Here is a 19,609-nt window from a genome sequence, read left to right on the forward strand (position 1 = left end):
TATTTTGTGTGTGTTGCTTTGTATTCCAGCATCTGCAAACTTTCTTGTGTTTATGACTTACCACTTTTTTTTCTGTTATTCTCTACAAGCAATTTTGAGATTTCATTCATCTCTTTCCAGACATAATCTTTGCTGTTTAGTAGCCAACTTTCAGCTCCCTCCATGCAACGTCATTTTTAGCAAGCATTCTCTTCTGCCCTCCAGACTGTCCTTGGCCTTCACAAGCTTTCTCTTTTGTTCACCCCATCCCTCCTGCAAGTTAACAATTTGTTTGTTTTATCTCTAACTTGAACCAGTTCCACTGAGAAGGCATTGACCAGAAATGTAAACTCTGTTTCCTTCTTTGTAAATATCATGAAAACCTGCAAATATTTCCCCATGCATTTTGCTTTTACTATAGTCACTTATGGGAGGGTAGCTAGCACTGGTAAGAACATATTATCCGTTCTGGATACTCAAGGCTAGAGGCTTATTTTGAGTGCCCAAGCACCACAGCTAACAGGCAGGTAGATAATGGTCCTAGTGGAGGAGACAGGAAATTGTGCATCAGCATTTGGATTTTCCTTTGTCACTTCCTGAATTATTTCAGACGGTACATCAGCAAAAAGTCTTTTATATCAGCATGAAGCCCAGACCACTGCATCAGTACGCTGTTTTCAACTTTCCACATCAGCTGATTGTATTAACCACTTGCATCAGATCAGCTCAATATGTGCAGGGGACCCAGAGAGATCAAGACTGGGAATGAGAATCAATGTTCTAAAGGCAGCAGAGATCACTAATATTTCATAAATTTGTTTTAGATTTAATCTAGGAGAAAGTACTTTTAATTATTCCACCAACTTATTTAGAAAGTCATTTTAATTTTTTTCATCTTAAGATAAATATCTGTATTTATAAATAATAATTGGAAAAACTGCTTGAATTTAAAGAAATTGAAACATATATTAAACAAAAATTGGTTTTACTTCTTAATGTTTCTAAAATCCCACTCACTTACTAAGAGATTCCAGCTTTAAAAAATGAGTAAAAAGGAAGAAGCTGCACTTACGACACTTGTCTTGTATATATTTTACAAGTTCACATAACTGCAAGGAAATTGTAAAGGTATAAGTTTTTAAACAGCCCCTGGATAAAACTTTTCTCTATCAGACTCTATTTCGATCTACATACAGTCAGCGACATACCGTTCGTGGTCTGCGACCAGGGGATCCTTTGGGGCCCTGATGGAAAGGAAAGATAAAGTTTTAATAGTCGATCTATTTTCCCATTTTCCTTAAAATAATATTCTTTTTTGCATGTCTGTGTGTGTGCTCACTATTTTGAACGTGCTGTGTATGTTTTTCACCTTGGCCCCAGAGAAATGCTGTTTATTCACCTGTATCTACACATGGTTGAATGATAATTAAAGTTGAATTTGATTTGATTTGAAGATTACCAACACTCCACCGCACCCCCCGCTCAAGATATTAAGCAGTTAGCACAATGCTATTATAGCTCAGAGTGGTGGCGTTAGGAGTTCAACTTCAGCATCCTCCGTAGCAAACAGCCTTCCCGCGAGCGTGGGTTTCCTCTGGGTGCTCCCACAGTCCAAAGACGTAGCTGTTAGTAGGCTTATTGGTCATGTAAATTGTCCTGTGATTAGGATGGGGTGAATTATGTGGGTTGCTGGGTGGTACATCTCGTTGGGCCATAAGTTACACGTCTAAATTAATTTTGCTGGTTATGTCTGCATTCACCGCCATATAGTTTTTTTTGTTTGCCTGTAGGCCTAACAGTGTTTTTTTAATATATAACAAGGCCAGTGATCATAAATTGGATTACAGTGGGTTCATTCTGGTCCCATCATTAACTACTATTCAGCGCTCAGTAGGAGTCACTGGAAAGCATGCTCTCTTGTTGAATCATGCCTTGAGTTATTTGTCTTGCATTGCTATGCTGTTGGATTACCAGCAGGTGCAGCCAGCAGGAGAAAATAAAGATTGTCTGCACCCACATGAACAGCACATACACCTGTCTCCTCTGCATTGCGAAAACAAAGGTAACAGTGGCAATGCAATAAAAATGACCTAAACTGGGCAAAGCAAAATACCTGTAGGTTGCTTTGGAACTTATGAGTGATGTGCAATGTTTCATAAATACAATTAAATGTTCATTGTTTGGAGAAAACTGCTGATTAAAAAAAACTGTCAACAACTGGGCAGGTACCACAATTCACAGAATCAAGAGAAGACTTTGATTCTAATAAAACATTTTAACCAACAGTTATGTGAAAATAATATTACTGAGAGAAAAGGCAAATATATTCCTTGTATTTTTGGCCCCATAGATTTTGGACTTCTCAAAAGCCTGGTTGTATAATAGAAATTGGAGGATTTCTGCTGACACAGAACTTGCTGAAACATTATCAAAGCATTTTTATCCCAAGCTGTTCCTCATTAGAGAATAATTCAGGTTTCATTGTCAAGACTGAAGGAAAGGTAAAGCTCTTGCAAATTACATCATTGCATTGGGAGACCATCAAGCTCCTATGTTTGTGTTCCGTTCACACAAGCTGCCTTCTGGGATCAGATTGTCTGTGGTCTTTAAGACCAGCTTTCCATAAAGATCATTACACCTAAGACAACCTTTGATAGTACTCTCACTTTGGAACTTGCCCAAGGGGCTTACCAAGGATTTAACAAACCATTCTGACCCACAGTTTCGATTCACAGAGTACCAGGAGCCAAGATGAGTGCCAGAACACAGAGTGAGGCTTCTCCAGTGTCCTCAGGAGCACGCTCCTCTACCTACTGCTTCATGCCACAAACAGGCAGTCAAATCCCTGACAGGAAAGTTGCCACAACTTTGGAAAAATATGCCACTTACAGACAGTATGCAGAAGTGTAGAAAGCTCTGTTCATGCACAGTATAGACTGACACCAAACGGGTCCCTAAAGAGTGACCTGGGATATAACCATCCATGCAACTCAAGGAAGAAGAGATGAAATTTCCTTCTAAGAGTGATTAGAAGGTGTAGTGCTTGAAAATGAAATTACATTTTGCACAGAAATTACAACTGAAATTACAAACTTCAAAAGATTGTTTACATTGAAATGTCCTGAGAAGATAGATCAGTTCAGTAAGAAAATGTATTTGTCACCATATACAACCATAAGATTCATCTTCTTGCGGGCATTCACATTAAATACAAGAAATACAATAGGACCGAAGAAAGATTGCACACAGCAGGACAAATAACTAATATGCAAAAGACAACAAGCTGTGCAAATACTAAAATGAAGGAAAAAAGAAATAACAGCAATAAATAAATAACTATTTAAATATCGAGAGCATGAGATGAAGAGTCCTTGAAAGTGAGTCCATAGGTTACAGGAACAGCTCAGTGATGGGGCGAATGAAGTTGAGTGAAGTTATCCCCTCTGATTCAAGAGACTAATCCTGGTGGTGTGGGTCCCTGAGGCTCCTGTACCTACTTCCTGATACAACAGTGGGAAGAGGGCATGGCCTGGATGGTTGAGGTCCTTAATGATGGATGATGCTTTCCTGCGACAGTACTCCAGTGTTAGATCCTACTCATGGTGGTGGTGAAGTGGAACAGGGCAAAACCGACAGGAGAAATTCAAAGTGAATTGAGGAAAAATCTTCATACTACAAAGCAAAAGATGTGTTCCACTGCATGCCCCGATAAACATGCTTATATATTTAAGGATGCCTGTGGGAAGATAAAAGATTTCAATAGGAAGGTTCATGTGGAAGCAAGACCTGTATCTCCTGTAGAAACATGGGATCATGTCAGGCACAGACGAAGTAACTGAACAGTTCTATTGTAGTCACTTCAAAGCAAGACAAGACAGTGGTGACAAAGTCATGGCAAGTTATAATAGATATTAAAAATATCTATTATCAAGTGAAGAGGATTTATTTGCAACCTTGGCAGGCTGAAAGTTCTTCACTAAACTGCAACGTATCCAGTCAACCAGCAGCTGGAGTGGGATCCAAAGTCAGAAGTCCACCTCAACATTAACACTACAAAGGATTGCACAGATATATTCACTCAGTCTATCGAGTTCAAGCAGCATCAGTCACTTTTTTTCCAGCACAACTTGCACCAGTTTCTGCATGAAGTGGGCCAAGTCCCCTGTTCCCTGGTTTCAGCACCCATAGTAATAGGCAAATGACAAACCTGAAGAAGGTCCTATCTAGACTGCAGCAAAATTACCCCAAAATAAAGCTACCACAATACCAGCTCCTGTAAAGATCAATCACCAACTTACAAAAAATCAGCTCAGTGACTACTCTGCCCATTTTTCCTGCTTTCAGCAACACAGCTTACCATTGCTCCTGGAAACCCAATCATCCCTGCATCACCAGGATCACCAACCGGGCCAGAAATACCCTAATTTTTAAAAGAACATTAATTATTTCATGTTATTGACAAATAACAATGATAGTTAAAATTTATTGTAATTCAATAGTAATTATGACTGAAACTATTTAATACACCGAATTATCAAAATCATCAGTATTTCAGAAATGTCATTCATACAGATGTTTCAAGAACGGACATAAACTGTAGTGAAATGATTGGTTTGTCAAACCCATCTATTGAAGTTTATTAAATACATCAATACTTTCTCAAGATCTGCTTTTTAAGAGCACTTTTACACAATTTAAACATCCTTTCTGTACACATGCTTTACAAAATATTAGTGAAATAGTCATCCAAATTTTTGTTTGTAAATCACATTAACATAGTTAACATAACTAAGCCTAAAGTTTGGATCTCAGAGTGTCTGTTTAAAAAAGTTAATGGTGCAAAGCTTGCTTTTGCATGAAGTATGCAAACAATCATTTCCTGGTGAAATTTCATATATCATAAAAGTTTACTGGGAATTTCCAAAGAGTGTCCACATTAATTTGGGTGGTGGGGTGGAGATACGTCTCAAGCAAAGGGCCTGTGAGGCACTCCATTCCTCCACTAGCCTACAGGTCACCCTTGAGCAAGGTGTACCTGCTTAGACCCCCTGATAAGGGTCATGTGAAGCTGTGGGAGCAGGTGGTGGATGGTCATATGAGCAGCTGGTGCATATCAGAAGGCCTGTTTATGCGACCACTGACGACAGGCAGACAATCTCTGAAGAGTATTGATCATGGCTGGGTTCACCTGTCTTGTAAAGATGCTGCGTAGAAGGCAATGGCAAACCACTTCTGTAGAAGAATTTGCCAAGAACAATCATGGTCAGGGATAAGACCATGATCACATGCGTCACACGACATGGCATATAAAGATGATGATTATCCAATTAATGTTCCTGTGTTTTCCCAGAATCAGGTATACACCTAATACTGTGACTAAAGGTCCACTACATTTTTCTGCCCACACCAAAGTAAGTTGGCCCTCAAAGGTCTACAGTCTCAGTTGAACAGAATGTACATTGCAAAATTCACAAAATGCTGGAGGAACTCAGCAGGTCAGGCAGAATCTGTGGAAATGATTAAATAGTCAATATTTTGGGCCAAGACCCTTCTTCAGAACATTGTGCTACTTCGTTACTTAACTCGTTATTTAGAGGTACACCTTGCCATTACTGGGGACAGTTTCAAAACTATCTCCAGACTCTACAGACATCTTCTGAAGTCTGTTACATGTGCATAAGTTAACGAAGAATGTTTTCTTCAGTGATCAGTTGTTGATATCCTCATTTTATGTGTTAGAGATCTTCCGAAAGAGACAAGATATAGCTATTAATTTAGATTTTCCAAGGCTGGCTGTACGAGTAAATGCAGCATTCACCTGGAAGGCCTTCAGCCACATCCTTCTCCCTGGACTGCTCTACTCATGGAAGATGAAGTCCCAACTTCCTCTCAGTGAAATTTTTCCAGGCTACGTGAGCAGACCTCTGCTTTAGCCTCCAATCAGCTGCTCAGTATTTTATTAATGTGGTTACTAAAGCACTGTATTCAAAAATAAGTAGTTTTGTGTACTCTGATTTCAGAAATGACAAGGTGGGATTTAGGTTACTGAGGTTTTCCATGCTGCTGGCTCTACACAAATGCAGACAGCTAATGTCTATGTCCATGTGAATGTAAGAGCAAGGATATAATGCTGTAGCTTTATAAGGCAGAAGTCAGACCACATTTGGAGTACTGTGAGCAGTATGGGGCCCTTTATCTAAGAAAGGATGTGCTGGCATAGGAGCGGGTAAGAGGGGGTTTATGAGAATGATCACAGGAATGAAAGGGCTTACAAGTGAGGAGCATTTGAACTCGCTGGAGTTTAGAAGAATGAAGAGAGATCTCACTGAAACCGATTAAATATTGGAAGACCTAGGTAGGGTAGATGTGGAGAGGGTGTTTTCTAGAGTGGGGGATTCTAGGACCAGAGGGTGCAGTCTAAAAATACAAGGAAGTCCCTTTAGAGCAGAGATGAGGATGGTGAATCTGTGGAATCTATCAGCACGGACAGCTGTGGAGGCCAAGTCATTTGGTATATTTAAAGCAGAGGTTGACAGGTTATTGATTAGTGAGGGCATCAAAAGTTACAGGGAGGACGCAGGAGAATGGTGTTGCAAGGAATAATTAATCAGCCATGATAAAATGCGAAGCAGACTCAATGGGCCGAATAGCCTCATCCTGCTTCTATGTGTCAAGTCCTATGACTTCCATAGAGAACCAAGATCTTTTCATTGACAGGAAAGGCACCTACTTACTCAATGTTCAAGATCTTAGGATTGCTATCAGACTTCTGAACGAGTCCCCTCTTTCACATCTCCTTCCCTTTCTCGGAATCTTAGTTGTACCTCTCCTAGTTTTCTATTATTCAGGATTTCTTTTTGCACAACTTCAGACTGCACTACAATCTTTGCACCATTCTATTTATCGGTCGTTACTCTATTCATTGTTATATTCAGTTACTCTGTGACTTTTGTGCAAGCAAGGAATTTCATTTCAATAAGATAATCTAAATCTTTGTGGGTTATAGAAAGGATTTCCTCATGGTGATGGCGATGGTTCAGGAAAGTACACGTAAGTTTTTCCTGCCTGAGGGAATTCACACTGCTGGACACTCACTGTGACTGGTGCTGTTCAGACGGATGGACACTGTGAGACATCACACCAGTGAACTCTCAAACACAGCTGCCAGCGTCAAGAGAACCTGACAAACGTTTTTCAAAATGTCCTCTTGCTTGTGAAGAATCGTTACAAGAACAAATCAGGAAAACGAAAATAATACTCAGCACAAGAAACAACTCTACATTTTGGAAGACTGAAAACAATGAGAATAATTTAAATGAACATCCTACCCTGCGGCCTCTTATTCCTTTGGGTCCTTTTTTACCAGGAGTTCCAGGTTCTCCCTGTGCTCCCTGGTTCCACAACAGACAGACACTGGTCAAACAGTAGTAAACTTTTCAGAACAAAATGTTTCACAATAAAAATGACAGTTACCTGTGGACCAGGATTCCCAATGCTTCCTTGTGATCCCTATAAAATTTAATTTCATTATTTTTTCATCCAAATACATATTTTACTCACAATCTTTACTAGCAGTTACACTATTAGTACTCTTAATCGTATTAAGCATGAATTAAATATTTCCTATCGGACTAATTTTCTTCAGCGTAGTTTAAAAGACACCTGAGCAATCTGCATGTGCAAAGTACAGAAAAATGCACCATAAATTCACAATGAGGGACGACCCACCAGCATCCCCCCTCCCCCAATCTTTACATTTACAGGTGTCCCCCACTTTTCGAACGTTCACTTTACGAAACCTCACTGTTACGAAAGATCTACATTAGTACCCTGTTTTCGCTAACAGAAGGTCTTTTCACTGTTATGAAAAAAAGCAGCCCGCAAAAAAAATCAGCGCACAATAAAAGGCAGCCCGCGCCCCGAGCTGCCGCTCTCCCCCGGATTCAGAACTGCAATCTCGCCGACATTGCTTAAACACATGCCTGTGAGCAGCTGTTTGCAAGATGAGTTCTATGGTATCGGAAAAGCCTTAAAGAGCTCGTAAGGGTGTTACACTTAGCGTAAAACTAAATATAATTAAGCGTTTTGATTGTGGTGAACGAAGTAAGGACTAAGTGAGTTTGGCTTGTGGAAGTTGACGAAGATGATGTTGAAGAGGTTTTGGCATCCCGTGACCAAGAACTGATAGATGAAGAGCTGATGCGATTGGAAGAGGAAAGGATAACAATCGAAACCGAATGAGTAATGATAAAGTTCGACTTTAATTTTGCAAGTGTACATCAGTTTGGGGGATATTTGCAGGATGGTTTGAGTGCTTACAAAGAACTGTATGATAGAAAAATGCGCGAGGCTCAGCAGTCAAGCAAGCCTTCCACATCAGCCACAGCAGACGACGAACCTCGACCTTCAACATCGAGGCGGGCAGTCATAGGAGAAGATGAGCTGCCTGTTCTAATGGAAACAGACGATGAGATGTCACCCCAGTGTCCCACCACCCCAACACCCAGGCCGCGGACAGATCCTGATTCGCGGAGAATGCAGCGGTAGCCAGGAGACACATAGCACATCTTTAAGAAAAAAAGCCAAAATAACCATGCTAATTAATTAGGTATCGCCCGGCACGTAAATGTCGGCCCAGATCAGAGGCGATGCAATCGGCAATCGGCACTGATCTGGGACGACAATTACGTGCCAGGCGGCACCTAATTAATTAGCATGTTTATTTCGGCTTTTTTCTTAAAGATGTGCTGTGTGCCTCCCGGCTACCGCTGTACCCCTGCATGCTTCACAGGTCGATATCGGTTCGTTGCCCGGAGGGTGGGGGCCACTGCACCACCCCAACCTGTGATGATTCAGCCTAACACACCATTATCAGTGTGATCTGCGCTTTCCCAATTCCGGTAAGTGATACTACACTGTACATACATTATTTCTACTTTATATAGGCTGTGTATTTTTACGTGTTATTTGGTATGATTTGGCAGCTTCATAGCTTAATGGTTACTGGAGAGCGCTTGCGCCGTGTTTCTGCCAACAGCGCTTGCGTGAGATTTTCACTACAGAGAACAGTTCAGGCAATGATTGTGGAAAAATATTTCTACTTTATATAGGCTGTGTATTTATCATATCATTCCTGCTTTTACTATATGTTACTGTTATTTTAGGTTTTATGTGTTATTTGGCATGACTTGGTAGGTTATTTTTGGGTCTGCGAACGCTCACAAAATTTTCCCATATAAGTAAATGGTAATTGCTTCTTCGCTTTACGACGTTACGGCTTACAAACTGTTTCATAGGAACGCTCTACCTTCGGATGGCGGGGGAAACCTGTACCTGAGATATTTCAGGACTTCCCTGGAGAGAAGTACAGATCTTTTGACTGCAATAAAAGCAAATCCAAGAGTCATGTAACTGAGGCAGGAAGTGAGATTGCTGGATAGGGATTTGTTGGAGATAAGGGATCTTCCTTGTCTGATATTCATTACCTTGCATCTTGCCAGTTGGGCAACAAATTCTTTTGCTGCCCACAGAAGTAAGTCTGAGGTATAAAGAAAGCTTCACTCTGCTTCTTTCCTGTGCTAAGAAATAAGATTGATAGGAACACTTGTGTTTGTCATTAATCATAGCCAGTCATTGATATGGTGCACATTTCAATCTGATGAGCTGGCTATCTACACAATCAATGCCTCTCATTCTCTTTTACACCTCTATTAGGTCACCTCTCAACCTCTGTCGTTCCAAGGCGAAAAGGCCAAGTTCACGTTTCTTTCACTTTATATTTCATGATCCACTCCTCTTTATATTGGAGATGGTTTGATATCTGGTGCCAGATTTAGTCAGAATTGAATTAAGTGGATTTTGATTAGGCCAAAGGCCTACTGCTAATTGTTGGAATATCCTTCGACTGCAGGTCGATGGGACTAGGCAAAATAATCATCTGGCACAGACTAGATAGGCCAAAGGACCTGTTTCTTTGATGTGATTCTCTATGACACTGAATTTACAGCAGCCATTCTAAAGTCAAAAGATGCTTCATGGTATGATAATGTCTGTGTTCACTGTCTTTCTCTGTTGTTTGCATATCCAACTACTGAGAATTCATTTAACATAGTTTGTTAATTTTTCTTTAACTTAAGAGTATAATAACGGCATTGCCTGTATGAAATGTGATCAAATAGCATCACTGAATATGAGACATTATCCTTTGTAAAGACCAATCAAACAAACAAAAATAGGCATCCAGTTTTAGGGCTCAAGGGATTCTGCAGATGCTGGAAACAAGAGTAATAGACAGAAAAATAGTGGAAAAAATTCAGCAGGTCAGGCATCATCTCTGGGGAGGAATAGGGAGCTGACATTTTGGGCAAGACCCTTCATCTGGGCATTATTATTATTTTAATCAGAGAGTTGCTTGAGATGACATTGGACCATTGGGAACTCTTACTCTCCAGTGACTTTAATGTGGAATTCCTCCAAGCATCTATATTACTGACTGAAAGCACTTGACAACTGCAGGATCGTAAATCAGTGAAATAATTCCATTGACTTTATATTTTTATATTTTCAGAATCTTCATATGGAACAAGCACTGGCTTCTCTTCCAGGTGAAAAGCTACTGCATTAGGATTTCAGAAAATGCTGGTAACACTCATCAGGCCCAGCAGACCTTATGAACAGAAAAACAGTTAACGCCTCAGATCCAGGACAAAAGCTTTCTGTATCATCAATATTTACTGCTTCCCTTTACACAGATGTTGCCTGACTTGCTGAGTGTTTGCAGAAGTTTCTTTTTTGATCTATTTAGATTTCAAATATATGTAGCTTTTCTCATCCAAATTTCTTCCTAATTTCTATTTCTGCCGAGTGAAATTGATGATCTGAAGAGACTTTCAGCAAGGTGTCCTCATCCTTGGAGAAGGATTTGTGATACCGACTGCAGTAGCAAATTTTGATTTGTGACAGTCAGTCTACGTACAACCAAGGTTGGTGTTCTGCCATTGAAAGTCTGTTTGAAGTTCTCAATAGGGTACCTCTTTCAATAAGAAACAGCTTAAATTAACAGTAAATGTTGAAGTCCATTTTAAGGTGTTCCTGATGTACATTTTGTTGCTGGAGTAGAATTATCTTGCAAAGAGTTTCTTTTTTATAGCACATTTATTATGCATTAACTTCTTACGAATGGACACAAAAAAGATTCTGCAGGTAGCACACACAAAATGCTGGAGGAACTCAACCTGTAAGGCAGCTTCTATGGAAAAGAATAAAGAGTCGACGTTTTGGGCCAAGATATTTCATCTGTAACTTCCCAGTAAAATGTATTAAGGTTGGGAAGCAAAGTCAGTTGGGGCAAAATGTGCAGTGCACAGAATGCACTGAAGCAGAATTATGTTTGATGCTTGTTGGATGTGAATGCCAGAGCACTAACCCAGGAAGTGGGACTGGGATGTGTTGGAAGCAAACAGATAGCCTGGGGCAGAACAATTACATTAAATCTAACCAGGAACATGCTAATGAAATGTGACACTTGAAACAAGGCAATGTGTCTTTAGGAGAGTCCTGCTGAAGGGGCTTGGCCTGAAACATCGACTGTACTCTTTTCCATAGATGCTGCCTGGCCTGCTGAGTTCCTCCAGCATTTTGTGTGAGTTGCTTGGATTTCCAGCATTTGCGGGTTTTTTCTTGTTTATGCCTTTAAGAGATGCAGCCCAGATTTGGATAATGCAGGTTAAATATAAATGGTGATGGCCACAGGTTTACATACCAAAACAAGTCCCAAGATGACTAATGATGACAGGACACTGAAACTCTTGTAATATTGGTGAGGTTTGGGGAGGGGCAACTGGAAGATGTTTTTGTGTTGATATTGCATCACCATGTCCAACAAGCACTGACCCTACCACATCTGGAAACCCATCAGCAAAGTTTAGTAGCAAACAAGTACCATATGTTTCCACGTCCTGTTTAGCTGGACTTTAAACCACTTTTTTTATATAATAACATCTGTCTAATAGGACACACCAAGAAATGTAATGGAAGTAAATCAAGCAGTATTACTGACTGCACTGTCTTCCTGCATGGAAGTGATCAGTGCATATATTTTCCCTGTTCTTTTAATCATTCCCAAGGTTATTCACAATTTAAGAAAGCCCTGTTGGTGTTTTGTCCACTCTACTCAGTTCGTGGAAATCTCACTTCTGAGTCACAAGTGAAGAGCTACAATAAATGAAGGCAGAAAAATGCTATTGTGATATGCAAAATGAAGCACAAAGGATAATGATATACATTTTATTAGAAACATCTTTTACAAAGAGAAGGCGAATTTAAAAATTGTTTTCAAATCAAGAAACAGAATACATTTTGGCATTATCTGTGCTTTGAATTGGGAGTCTTACTTTTATAAAAACTCAGAGGTGCAGACAGCAACAACTGTTCTGTCCCTCTGATCCAATTTTCTACTGAGGGTATCGAATCGCTGAAATTATGCAACATATAAAAATAGTGATTTTGATTACCTTTCTGCCTTTCGGTCCAGCGGAACCAAATCCATGCTTGCCATCCGTTCCCTATGAGGTTAAAAACAAATTAAGAAATGGAGTTGTGTAATTCACTCAGTGCTTGTTTTCCAGCACACTACATTTGAAAAAGATATTCTCAAGTACAAAACTTGCTTAGAACAAGCCCTTTATCTGTTGGAAAATCACCCAACAGACAAATTCAGATGAGAAGTTTCTCAATATAAATCATTAATTCCATTAATTCTACAGAATGAATATTCTCACTCTCCAAATTTTAAGTCTGCACTTTAGTCAAAAACACACTGGAATTAATTTTGATTCCCAAAAATCAATGGGAGGTTGTGACGGGATCCTGAATTACCCCTATGAACTGTGCTCGTTTACCTCTATTAACTGTGCTTTTGAAAAAAGAGAGAGAGAGAGTTATTTAATATCGATATCTTGATTTGAAAGAGAGAGAGAGAGAGAGAGAGAGACAGACAGACAAAGACTAACTGTTGGACTGTCACTTTAAGGCACTGGAAGTAACTTTTGGATTTCTGCTGAGTTGGAGACAGCACCGAGCAGCTCGAAAGTTGCTATGGTGACCAAGGGCGTTATTTGATTGACACTCGATGTTATGATTTTCGGCAGCATGTTGATACTTCTCAAGGACAGTTCGCCTGCTTGTGATTTTCTTACACAGAGAGAGGAAGGAGGAGTTATTTGAATGACAGTTGATGCTCAGCATGGGAAGATAAAGTAGGAGGTCAGATGATAGACTTCAGACCCATGTTTTGGACACTGAATGAGCATTGTTGTGCCCGCAGAAAAAGTGGGTTTTGGAGGATCGATCAGGCGGATCGATCAGTCGCTCTTGCAGTGGAAAGAGGAAAGGAGTTGACTGGTGGGGAGTTGTCCATGTGTCCACCCTTGCCTGGGTGATAGCTCCACCACAGAAAACCGGCCCCCTTTGTTAAAATCACAGTCAGTGACTTTTAAAGGATTTTGAAGGACAACGAGGAGATTGACGGCATCAGCTCACCTGAAGACTCAAATCTCTCCCTCTCTCTCTCTCTCTCTCTCTCTCTCTCTCTCCATCACTACTCAACTCAATACCACGAACTGAACTGAACTTTACTCATCATCGTAAGACTGTATCTTTTTACCCCTAGACTTAAAGAAGCTTGGATTTTCATACATATATTTCCACACTTACTGATATGCTTACTTATATATATATAATCATTGCTAACCTGTTTGATTTATCTACATTTATATTACTGTATAAATATTATTAGTTTATAGCAATACTGGGCTCCAATGTGTTTTCCATCTCTGCTGGTTCTTTATTCCCGTCACGGGATACGTGACAGAGGGAAGAAGTTAAAACTCTGAATGAGGACGCAATCAACTTTGAACAAAACCACTTCAATGGTGTTAAGCGAGATGGGAAAAAGAGTGTGAAAGTAACTTGTTCTCAGGAGGTTTTCACAGTCAATGTATTTCTTGCTAAAACAGTCTACCAAAGAACTGATAGTTCCCAATCTCATCAGCAGGTTACCTATTTCATCCTGAGTAATTATTCCATCCCAAATAAAATACTCCATATAATATATAAAAATATACAGATTGTTAAGCTAACATTCTAAATTCATGTACTCTGTAGAATTTTTCTGGTAATCTCTAAAATTGGATATTACTTAAGTACAGACAAATTGAACACTTCTATATCCTACATGAAACTAACTTCTAGGTAAATAGGAAAACGTTGTAAGCACAATGCTAAGATACATATGAGGATGTGCTGGGAAAGACTACTACATGAATTGTGAAAGGGTACAGATAAATTACATAATAATTTGTATTGGGTTGTTCATTCATTTACCAATAGATAAATATGTAGAGCTCACTCATGAAACATCCAATAAGGTCTATTAGAGTAAAACCAATTTTAAAAGTCTAAAATACAATTGCCCATCATAAAGTTAACTGAAGCAATTTAATCAGGATACTAAGGTATAACCAGTGTAATATTATAGTTTAGTGTCAATCTGAAAATATTTGTATCTCGAAACATCTTCCTCACATAAATAAGTTATTATTATTATAATCCTCCAGTTGCTTATAAATGTGTTCTCCTAGAAGTATTAAAATAGGAAACTAAATGTGCTGTGTTCAAACTCAAGTCATGGATTACCAATAATTAGTATAGGATCCATGGTACAGACAGCATGTTATGTGAATTTGTAAAGAATGTACAATAACTGAAGACCAGTAATAAAGTTGAAGTGCTGCACACTTGTTTCAATAGCTCTTTTGACCATTTGTTATCTATAATATTAGTGCCTGGAAATACCTTAATAAAGTGAGCATATTGAAGTAAAACTCACCATCATTCCACGAGGTCCTCCTGGTCCTATCACACCCTTTTCTCCAGAATTCCCAGATTGACCCTGTTAAATAAATGGAAGTATGAATTCATCAATATTAAAGAGTATTAATACATGCATATTACAAGGAACAAAAGGGAAACATGTTACAATTACTCCCACAACATGGTTTCAATGAAAGAGAGCTCCCAGTTAAGATGGCGCCAAACTGCGATGCCCACCAAGATCAAGGCTCAGACTTAGTTGAGTCTTAGGTTTGTAGGTATGGTTTTTGGGGACAGTGCAGTGAATTTAGGGGTCAGTTTAGGGTTTCATGAGAGTGATGAGGAGACTTAAAGGTCAGGGGCAGGAGTTGGTGTTTAGAGTCTAGGTCGGAGCCCTCCGGGTCAAACCCTTGTGGTCGGCGAGTCCCGAGGGCCAAACTGAAGGTTAAAGTCCAGAGGTCAGTGAGTCTGGAGGTCGAAGCCCGAAAGTCAAAGACCAAAGTCAGTGAGTCTAAGAGTAGAGGGCCAAAGGTCGAATCCCCAGGGACATCTTGTTCAGAGGTCAGAGACCCAATGTCTATGCGTTTGCAAGTCCAGGGCTCCCAGCACAGCCTTAGGTGTGTTGGTCATTAGCACAAATTATGTATTTTACTGTATATTTTGATGTATGTACATATGGCAAATAAATTTGAATGATCGTTCCACCATGAACTATTTTCCCTCCAAAAGGTAGCTTTTCAATGCAGAAAGTCTATACCAAGAAAACCAACTCAAATAATGTGCCCTACAAAAACCTTTCACGGACTAACAAACAATGGCAATCTTACACATAACCAACAATAAAAGCTCTATAAGGTTAAAAAAAAAAGTATTATTGAGTAGACGGGCCCTAAAACAACAGAGTTACAAATCAGTAATCTATTTTAAATGAAAGAAAACAACCGTATGGAAAGTGTAAGCAGCAAGAATCAAATATTTCTATCATCATGACAGCCATTTTTGTCCAACTATGATTAATCTTGGCAGTTCTCAGCAATGACATTGCAGATGTGATAACTAATTGTAAATGCAGGCATTTGATAACATGCAGGTTTTGATTCCCAACACTCCTTCTTAATTCATCTCATCCAGTACTCTTCTTTCTAAATGAAATAATTAGTATTATTTTGAATGGATACAAGATTTCACACCTTTGGCTTGAAGCTGTGGTATTTGTTGCTCCCCTCTGCCTCCTGAAAGATGCTTGATCACTCTGAAGTATCCCAGCCTAACTCTATTACTCTTGCTAAGTAAAACAATAGATAAAATATGTTGCTTTATTTTAGTTACTTGACCAAGGTAGCCTTTCAATAGCTTCAGAATTTTCTCCTCTAATTCTCTTCCATTTTGTTTCATAATTGCTCCATGTCTTATGAGCTTGGCACCTTTTCTTGGTTCCAGTCCTCTGGCACCATGCCAGAGTCCAAAGATTCTTGAAAGATCATTACTAATGTCTCCACAAACTCTACCACTACCTCCTTCAGAATCCTGGGGTGCAGTTCATTTGGTCTGGGTGACTCTAGATCTTTCAGCTTTTTGAGCACCTTCTCCCTTGTAATAGTAATTGCATTCACTTCTCTTCCCTCACACCCTTCAATACCTGCTAATGTCTTCCACAGTGAATACTGATGCACACCCGATTATAATGTTTTCAAATTTACTAATGATTGCAGTTCACAATTAATTTATTTGCTGGTAAAATGTATAAACTTTTAAAATTTAAACCTGCCTTTAGCTCCACCTTTCATCCTCCTTGGGTACTTGTCAATGTTCATCCAACCACCAAGCAAAGCTAAAACCTTCATTTCCAATATGGCTCTCCAATGGCATTGTTATAGTCATACTTTATTAATCCTGGCGGAAATTGGTTTTCGTTACAGTTACACCGTAGATAATAAATAGTAATAGAACCATAAATAGTTAAATAGTAATATGAAAATTATGCCAGTAAATTATGAAATAAGTCCAGGACCAGCCTATTGGTACCTCCAATGATATTGTACTGTCTACATTAGGTAAGTAATTAAATATGACTTACAGGATTCCCTTTTCGACCAATGTCTCCAGTTATTCCCTGAGCTCCTGTATTTCCAGGAAGACCCTGCCATATGAATGAAAAATATTGATTATAATGACTTCTTATTTCACAATTATTAAATCAATCCAATATATAAATCACATAGTGAAAAATTCATCTTTACTTTATACTTTATACTTTATTGTCCCCAAACAATTGATACTAGAATGTACAATCATCATAGCAATATTTGATTCTGCGCTTCCCGCTCCCTGGATTACAAATTGATAGTAAATATTAAACATTTAAATTATAATTCATAAATAAAAAATAGAAAAATGGAAAGGTAGCGCAAAAAAACCGAGAGGCAGGTCTGGATATTTGGAGGATACGGCCCAGATCTGGGCCAGGATCTGTTCAGCAGTCTTATCACAGTTGAAAAGAAGCTGTTCCCAAATCTGGCCGTACGAGTCTTCAAGCTCCTGAGCCTTCTCCCGGAGGGAAGAGGGACGAAAAGTGTGTTGGCTGGGTGGGTCGTGTCCTTGATTATCCTGGCAGCATTGCTCCGACAGTGTGCGGTGTAACGTGAGTCCAAGGATGGAAGATTGGTTTGTGTGATGTGCATTGCCGTGTTCACGATCTTCTGCAGCTTCTTCCGGTCTTGGACAGGACAACTTCCATACCAGGTTGTGATGCACCCTGGAAGAATGCTTTCTACCATGCATCTATAAAAATTAGTGAGTGTTTTAGGGGTCAGGCCAAATTTCTTTAGTTTCCTCAAGAAGTAAAGGAGCTGGTGGGCCTTCTTGGCAGTGGACTCTGCTTGGTTGGATCAAGTCAGGTCATTTGTGATATTGACCCAGAGGAACTTAAAGCTTTTAACCTGTTCCACTTGCGCACCACCGATGTAAATTGGGTCGTGCAGTCCACTACTCCTTCTGAAGTCAACGACCAATTCCTTCGTCTTGCTGATGTTGAGGGATAGGTTATTGTCTTCGCACCGTGCCACCAGGTTCTTAATTTCCTCTCTGTACTCAAACTCATCATTACCCGAGATACGGCCTACAATTGTTGTGTCATCAACAAACTTACATATTGAGTTTGATGGAAACTTGGCTACACAATCATGGCTGTACAGTGAGTACAGCAAGGGGCTGAGTACACAGCCTTGTGGGGCACCGGTGCTCAGAGTGATTGTAGAGGAGAGCTTGTCCCCTATTTTTACAGCCTGGGTCCTGTCTGTGAGGAAGTTGAAGATCCAGCTGCAGATCTGAGTGCTAAGGCCCAGATTCCGGAGCTTAGGAATCAGTTTATTTGGAATGATGGTATGTTTTAAAGAGCCAAGGTCAAGGTCAGCTCTCCCACATATTCTGAAGCAGGAACAATATGATAGACGGGTTTAGACATTAAGTGAGGCTGTGGTAATGTTGAGCTCCAGTCATAATACTGAAGCTAGGTTTGAGCAGAACCGGACATTCTCCACATTCGTCAGCATCTAGGATGGCGTTAAGTTTGTGGTGATGATGGGGGAGGAGAAACATCAAATGGCAACCAATTTCAATTTCAATGCAATACAAAAGCACAACCATTTATTACAATATATTGATCAGAAACATGAACTTCAGCTGACATTTGCAACATTGTAGCTTGATAGTTTTGGAATAAATTGAAGCACTTCTGAGATCAGTTAACTCAACGCAGAAAAACAATTACGCCTAAAGCATTGACTGTGTACTACACCACAACTGACACCTTTTCAAACTTCAGGTTGGTTGAGGATAATCCAATAGCAATGAACACCATTACTATTACCAGCTTTAATGGTGTAGGTCATTTTCAAGGATAAACAGTTATCATGACATCCATTGCTGGATTATGTAAGGTGTTGAACTTTCATTATACGCACCTACTGCAGTAACAAGACAGCAGCAGTATCTTTGTTGAAAATGTTTCTTGTATCAGAATTCAAGGCATTACTTTAGAGCATAAAGGATGGACCTGCAATAGACTGGCTTTGTATCTGCTCTGATGCAAATGTATACATTGTCCCTTTTTGTGCCAGTGCAGCTGTCCCCAACGGTATTCCTATACTTCTCCAATAATGTCTCAAGGTGATATTTTGCAATGTTGGCATTGAAATTATTTTCTGAATCTAAGCTGAGTTATCTCAACTTGTCCTTTCCTATAGAGGTTAATCTGATTTCTTAACTTACTACAATAATGAGCTGCTGTAAACTATCTACCATGTACTCTAATCATCCCTGAAGTCTATAAACCTCAGTTTTTATGCAGCAGAACTTTCCATCCATGGCATTTGACTGAAGTTGGTAAATCAAACCACACTTGAAAGTCTATTTACTGTCCTAACAACGTGGCATAGATCCCTTACAAACCAGTTCTCTGTTGTCTGAATGAAATTCCAAACTATGAAATACTCCTAAATGCAAACATGAGAAAATCTGCAGATGCTGTAAATTCAAGCAACACACACAAAATGCTAGTGGAACGCAGCAGGCCAGGCAGCATCTATAGGAAGAAGTACAGTCAACGTTTTTGGTCGAGACCCTTTGTCAGGACTAACGGGAAAAAGAGATAGTAAGAGATTTGAAAGTGGGAGGGGGAGATCCAAAATGATAGGAGAAGACAGGAGGGGGAGAGATGGAGCCAAGAGCTGGACAGTTGGTTGGCAAAAGGGATATGAGA

The 19,609-nt window shown here is 39.6% G+C and overlaps 1 protein-coding gene across 6 annotated transcripts in view; it reads right to left on the bottom strand.

Annotated features, from left to right (window-relative positions):
* The window catches only part of LOC140212548 (collagen alpha-6(VI) chain-like), a 156,572-nt gene that overhangs the window by 38,763 nt on the left and 98,200 nt on the right, over window positions 1-19,609 (bottom strand). For all 6 annotated transcript variants that reach the window (XR_011889743.1, XM_072283503.1, XM_072283500.1 and 3 more), the window contains exons 24-31: window positions 16,928-16,990; window positions 14,867-14,929; window positions 12,492-12,542; window positions 7,453-7,488; window positions 7,308-7,370; window positions 4,337-4,399; window positions 1,188-1,223; window positions 1,052-1,088 (exon numbers count right to left, since the gene is read on the bottom strand). Coding sequence is in view for 5 of the 6 variants with exons in the window: in XM_072283503.1 (XP_072139604.1) it covers window positions 1,052-1,088; window positions 1,188-1,223; window positions 4,337-4,399; window positions 7,308-7,370; window positions 7,453-7,488; window positions 12,492-12,542; window positions 14,867-14,929; window positions 16,928-16,990 (412 nt within the window). In the remaining variant the exon portion in view is untranslated. The remainder of the gene's footprint in view (window positions 1-1,051; window positions 1,089-1,187; window positions 1,224-4,336; window positions 4,400-7,307; window positions 7,371-7,452; window positions 7,489-12,491; window positions 12,543-14,866; window positions 14,930-16,927; window positions 16,991-19,609) is intronic.

The sequence above is a fragment of the Mobula birostris genome, chromosome 19 (genome assembly GCF_030028105.1).
Source record: "Mobula birostris isolate sMobBir1 chromosome 19, sMobBir1.hap1, whole genome shotgun sequence".
NCBI classification, from domain to species: domain Eukaryota; kingdom Metazoa; phylum Chordata; class Chondrichthyes; order Myliobatiformes; family Myliobatidae; genus Mobula; species Mobula birostris.